The sequence below is a fragment of the Nyctereutes procyonoides genome, unplaced genomic scaffold (genome assembly GCF_905146905.1).
Source record: "Nyctereutes procyonoides isolate TBG_1078 unplaced genomic scaffold, NYPRO_anot_genome, whole genome shotgun sequence".
NCBI lineage: Eukaryota > Metazoa > Chordata > Mammalia > Carnivora > Canidae > Nyctereutes > Nyctereutes procyonoides.
Genome location: NW_026575022.1, coordinates 1626114 through 1632127, shown reverse-complemented (window position 1 = coordinate 1632127; position 6014 = coordinate 1626114). Strand labels below are relative to the sequence as shown.

General features: G+C 63.1%; 1 protein-coding gene across 1 annotated transcript; it reads right to left on the bottom strand.

The window, feature by feature from the left end:
- Positions 1-318: 318 nt before the first annotated feature.
- On the bottom strand, positions 319-5000 carry LOC129520920 (basic proline-rich protein-like). The gene is made up of 5 exons (XM_055342158.1): positions 4967-5000; positions 4676-4777; positions 4214-4488; positions 1481-3988; positions 319-375 (listed from the first exon to the last, which is right to left on the bottom strand). Exons 1-5 carry the CDS (start codon positions 4998-5000, stop codon positions 319-321), a joined length of 2976 nt encoding a protein of 991 aa, XP_055198133.1.
- Positions 5001-6014: the final 1014 nt, after the last annotated feature.

Here is a 6014-nt window from a genome sequence, read left to right as displayed (position 1 = left end):
CGGGTGGTGACTTAGCCATGTGGATGTTTCATACAATGTTAAGAGCACGGTTCAGAAAGAATTGGACGCTCCTTAGGTCTGCGTGCCAGTTGACACTGGCTCTCAACCCTTCTCATTCATCTGCCATGACGATCAGTCAATAGAAGGTGACCAGAAATGCTGGTTCTGCAGCGGCATCATAAAGCTTCGCATCGGTTACCGTAGGTATTTAGTTCTCGGGACGAGGGAGGATGTATGTATGTCACGGGGGAACTGCTTTTCCTTTTAAAAATAAAGGTTTTCTTAAGAAATTCGTTCTCACATTTATGTCACCTTTACTTACTCCTCGTCAAGGAAAAGGAAGAGGTCATCGCTGATATAGTCAGGCGAAGTAACCTGTAAAAGTACGCGGTAAACAGCAACACAACTTTCACATTTGAGTATATTCTAGTTTCTGAGGGAAAGAGAACCCACAAATATCGCTGACAAAGCAAGTGATCCATTTAAAGGGACTGGAATATTAATATGATCTTTCAGCGATGGTTTGAGGCAGTAGACAACTCTGAAAGGAGGTGATGAATTTCCTAAAGAAAATCTCAGCCAATATATATTATTTATACAGCTTCATCACTTTTCTCTTGTCTCTTCCTGGTCTTTTTTTCCTTGTGCATGAACATTTTGCGCGGCACTGTCCCACTTAGCCCTCTGAATGCATTAGCTCCTAAGGATGAATAAAAACTAAAAAAAATTCAAATATAGTTTGAATCAGACCGCATTGTCTTTGTGACAATAAAGTCTTCAGTGCGCTGGAACAGACAACACAGCTGCAGAGGGTTTAAAAATGTTACATAGGGGATCCCGGGGGGCGCAGCGGTTTGGCGCCTGCCTTTGGCCCAGGGCGCGATCCTGGAGACCCGGGATCGAGTCCCACGTCGGGCTCCCGGTGCGTGGAGCCTGCTTCTCCCTCCGCCTGTGTCTCTGCCTCTCTCTCTCTCTCTCTGTGACTATCATAAATAAATAAAAATCAAAAAATAAATAAATAAAAATGTTAAATAGGGGATCCCGGGGGGCTCAGCGGTTTAGCGCCGCCTTCGGCCCAGGGCGTGACCCCGGGTCCCCGATCAGTCCCGCGTGGGCCCCGCGGGGAGCCTGCCTCTCCCGCTGCCTGGGTCTCGGCCTCTCTCGGTGTCTCAGGAATAAATAAATAACGTCTTTTTAAAAAAATTTAAAAAGGTAACTAATGGAGTGGAGAAGAACTTGAAATTGCTGACGTGTGTGAAAGGCTGGAGCAGTAGTGATCGGATGAACAGGGCCGAGGGACGACCGTGGGGCCTCGCGCGGCGGGACGGGCCAGCCCTGGGTGCTGGGGGGGGGGCTGCGGAGGGGAACCTGCGGGGGGAGTGCGGAGTCGGGCGGTGAGGACCCCAGACGGGGCGTGGGTGCGAGCGACCCTGGGGACAGGTCTCCGTCTTGGTCAGGAGTGTCCTGGGAACCATCCTACGGCGAGGCGGGTCGTGCTGCACAGAAGGGGCCGCGGACAAAGTCGGGTCGCGCTAGCCTGCCCCGTGATTTCATCCCGGGGGCGGGAGGCCCGAGGCCGGTGCGTGGAGCGGGGGGGGCGTGCACTCGGGGAGGTGCGGAGGCGCGGGGTGCGTGGGGAGTGGGCGGTGCAGGGGGGGGCGTGCACTCGGGGGAGGTGCGGAGGCCGGGTGCGTGGGACCGGGGGCGTGCACTGGGGGGTGCGAGCCGTGCGTGGACGGGGGTGCGTGCACTCGGGGAGGTGGAGGCGGGTGCGAGGACGCGGGGTGCGTGCACTCGGGGAGGTGCGGAGCGGGTGCGTGGACGCGGGGGGGCGTGCACTTGGGGGAGGTGCGGAGGCCGGGTGCGTGGGACGCGGGGGGGCGTGCACTCGGGGAGGTGCGGAGGCCGGGTGCGGGACGGGGGGGTCGTGCACTCGGGGAGGTGCGGAGGCCGGGTGCGTGGGACGCAGGGGTGCGTGCACTCGGGGGGAAGTGCGGAGGCCGGGTGCGTAGGACGCGGGGGGGCGTGCACTTGGGGAGGTGCGGAGGCCGGGTGCGTGGGACGCGGGGGGGGGTCGTGCACTCGGGGGAGGTGCGGAGGCCGGGTGCGTGGGACGCAGGGGGGGCGTGCACTCGGGGGAGGTGCGGAGGCCGGGTGCGTGACGGGGTGAGGGGACGGTGCGGGACGGGGGGGGGTCGTGCACTCGGGGGAGGTCGGAGGCCGGGTGCGTGGGACGCAGGGGGGGCGTGCACTCGGGGGAGGTGCGGAGGCCGGGTGCGTGGGACGCAGGGGGGGGTCGTGCACTCGGGGGAGGTGCGGAGGCCGGGTGCGTGGGACGCGGGGGGGCGTGCACTCGGGGGGAAGTGCGGAGGCCGGGTGCGTAGGACGCGGGGGGGGCGTGCACTTGGGGGAGGTGCGGAGGCCGGGTGCGTGGGACGCAGGGGGGGCGTGCACTCGGGGGAGGTGCGGAGGCCGGGTGCGTGGGACGCGGGGGGGGGCGTGCACTTGGGGGAGGTGCGGAGGCCGGGTGCGTGGGACGCAGGGGGGGCGTGCACTCGGGGGAGGTGCGGAGGCCGGGTGCGTGGGACGCGGGGGGGCGTGCACTCGGGGGAGGTGCGGAGGCCGGGTGCGTGGGACGCGGGGGGGGGCGTGCACTTGGGGGAGGTGCGGAGGCCGGGTGCGTGGGACGCGGGGGGGGGCGTGCACTCGGGGGAGGTGCGGAGGCCGGGTGCGTGGGACGCGGGGGGGCGTGCACTCGGGGGGAAGTGCGGAGGCCGGGTGCGTAGGACGCGGGGGGGGCGTGCACTTGGGGGAGGTGCGGAGGCCGGGTGCGTGGGACGCGGGGGGGGGGGCGTGCACTCGGGGGAGGTGCGGAGGCCGGGTGCGTGGGACGCAGGGGGGGCGTGCACTCGGGGGAGGTGCGGAGGCCGGGTGCGTGGGACGCGGGGGGGCGTGCACTCGGGGGAGGTGGGAGGCCGGGTGCGTGGGACGCGGGGGGGGGGTCGTGCACTCGGGGGAGGTGCGGAGGCCGGGTGCGTGGGACGCAGGGGGGGCGTGCACTCGGGGGAGGTGCGGAGGCCGGGTGCGTGGGACGCGGGGGGGGGGTCGTGCACTCGGGGGAGGTGCGGAGGCCGGGTGCGTGGGACGCGGGGGGCGTGCACTGGGGGAGTGCGGAGGCCGGTGCTGGAGGGGGGCGTGGGGAGGCGAGGCGGGTGCGTGGACGCGGCGTGCACTCGGGGGAGGTGCGGAGGCCGGGTGCGTAGGGACGCGGGGGGGGGGGCGTGCACTTGGGGGAGGTGCGGAGGCCGGGTGCGTGGGACGCAGGGGGGGCGTGCACTCGGGGGAGGTGCGGAGGCCGGGTGCGTGGACGCAGGGGGGGCGTGCACTCGGGGGAGGTGCGGAGGCCGGGTGCGTGGGACGCGGGGGGGCGTGCACTCGGGTGAGGTGCGGAGGCCGGTGCGTGGGACGCGGGGGGGGTCGTGCACTCGGGGGAGGTGCGGAGGCCGGGTGCGTGGGACGCGGGGGGTGCGTGCACTCGGGGGGAAGTGCGGAGGCCGGGTGCGTAGGACGCGGGGGGGGGGCGTGCACTTGGGGGAGGTGCGGAGGCCGGGTGCGTGGGACGCAGGGGGGGCGTGCACTCGGGGAGGTGCGGAGGCCGGGTGCGTAGGACGCGGGGGGGCGTGCACTTGGGGGAGGTGCGGAGGCCGGGTGCGTGGGACGCAGGGGGGGCGTGCACTCGGGGGAGGTGCGGAGGCCGGGTGCGTGGGACGCGGGGGGGCGTGCACTCGGGGGAGGTGCGGAGGCCGGGTGCGTGGGACGCGGGGGGGGCGTGCACTCGGGGAGGTGCGGAGGCCGGTGCGTGGGACGCGGGGGGGGTCGTGCACTCGGGGAGGTGCGGAGGCCGGGTGCGTGGGACGCGGGGGGGGGTCGTGCACTCGGGGGAGGTGCGGAGGCCGGGTGCGTAGGACGCGGGGGGGGGGCGTGCACTCTGGGGAGGTGCAGAGGCCGGGATGCGTGGGACGCGGGGGGGGGGCGTGCACTCTGGGGAGGTGAGGAGGCCGCGGTGCGTGGGACGCGGGGAGGCCGGTGCGCTGGGCCCCGAGCAGGCAGCCAGGGGGCTCCCGCGGAGGCGCTCCCGACGCCTGCTTCCTTAGACCTCGGAGGGGACCACCACGTGGATGGCACGCGGCCCGGGGGCGCAGGGAAGTCACACTCCGTGGTGCGGATGGGCCTCGGCAGCAGTTTTCCCGGCCTCCATCCGTCCTGTTGGTGCAGGGGCGTAAAGATAACTGGGAGCAAGTCCCGCTACCCGGTAAGGGGGGCAGTGGGCCCCCGGGGACTCAGCGGCCGCCGGGGAGGCCGCGCCGAAGCTCGTGCGCTGGGGCAGCCGCGCCCCTGGTTTACCGTCGGAGGGACGCGGGCCTGAACGGGCCGTTAGTTTCAGGAGTTTGGAGACAAGCGAACTTGAAATAGGACGTTTTCTTCTCACTGGTGGGTAAGCACAGGGTTGCTTAGAGCAATGGAATGAGGTGTAGATGCTTCACGTGTCCTAGTTGGGGTTAAAGATTTCCCTTCCATCTCAGCAGACTTATATTTGAGCTTATAAAAATGGTCCTGTAAACCTTTGGTTTCATTTCGGTTCTAAAATTCCTTTTTTTGTTATTTTTCTCAGGACCACGTGGCTCCTCTGCGGGGGGCGGGGGCGGGCCCGGCTGCGGCCTCCGGTCGCGCCCTGCGGCCTCCTCGGCCTCGCTCTCCTGCCGCCTCTGGGCATTTTCTGGGTCGGAAGGTTGTAAAGGAATAGGATCGTGTACACACGTGCAGTGCTCTGCTGCTCATAATTTTCTCCTACCTTGGATCCAAGGAGTTTCTGAAGGAATCTTCTTCGCTGCGCACGAGGGATTTGGAGCCCTGAGCCCTGAGCCCTGAGGAGTCGACGGTCCTTTCGGTGGGCGGAGCTGCTTACCTGCTGCTGGAGGCCCGTCCTGTTTATAAACCATCTTGATTTAATCTCTGCCATCTTTTTAAACTAAGCATAAACGATCAACCCTGTGATTTATCTCAAAAGGTAAAAACAAAAAACAAAAAAAACCCAATTCAATGGTCATTGAATTTTCTCTAATATATATCTTTAGCTTCGGATTTAAACGAGGGGCCGGGGGGATCCCTGGGTGGCGCAGCGGTTTGGCGCCTGCCTTTGGCCCAGGGCGCGATCCTGGAGACCCGGGATCGAATCCCACGTCGGGCTCCCGGTGCATGGAGCCTGCTTCTCCCTCTGCCTGTCTCTGCTTCTCTCTCTCTCTCTCTCTCTCTCTCTCTCTCATAAATAAATTAAAAAAAAATTTAAACGAGGGGCGGCCGGGTGGCCCAGTCTGTTAGGTCTGTTAGGCCTCCAGCTCTTGTTACTGGGTGGGGTTATGGTCTCAGGATCTTGAGAATGAACTGCCTGGGCTCTGAGCTTGGTAGAGAGTCGGCTTGGGGTTCTCTCTCTCACCCTCTGCCCCTCCTCTGGCTTGTGTGTGCTCTCTCTAAAGTAAATAAATCTTAAAAAAAAAAATGACGTATAGAAAAGACTCACTATATGTAGCACACACACAACCAAGGACTTTGAGTATCAAAAAGTCACTTCTGGGGATCCCTGGGTGGCTCAGCAGTTTAGTGTCTGCCTTTGGTCCAGGGATCGAGTCCCACCTCAGGCTCCCTGCATGGAGCCTGCTTCTCCCTCTGCCTGTGTCTCTGCCTCTCTCTCCCTATGTCTATCATGAATAAATGAATAAAATCTTTAAAGAAAAGGTCACTTCCAAGTAAATTAACCTTAAAGTCTGATAAGTAATCATCCTTATCTATATAACTACATATGTATCTATCCTTACATATATACCTGAATAAAATCCTATTATTTCTATTCTAGTGTATATATTACAATACCTATACTTCCTTCTTTAAGATATTCTATTTAGAGTACCTTCACCTGGAGTAGCTATTTTATAGGATCATAAAACTTCTAATTATTT

What these genes read in the sequence shown, in the direction of transcription:
- LOC129520920 (XM_055342158.1), bottom strand. Translation starts at nt 5,000, where the DNA reads ATGGTTTATAAACAGGACGGGCCTCCAGCAGCAG. An exon ending in GGACGGGCCTCCAGCAGCAG is followed by an intron (nt 4,778 to 4,966) that starts GTAAGCAGCTCC and finishes CTTCCGACCCAG; the next exon opens with AAAATGCCCAGAGGCGGCAG. An exon ending in AGGCCCATCCGCACCACGGA is followed by an intron (nt 3,989 to 4,213) that starts GTGTGACTTCCC and finishes GCACCTCCCCAG; the next exon opens with AGTGCACGCCCCCCCCCCGC.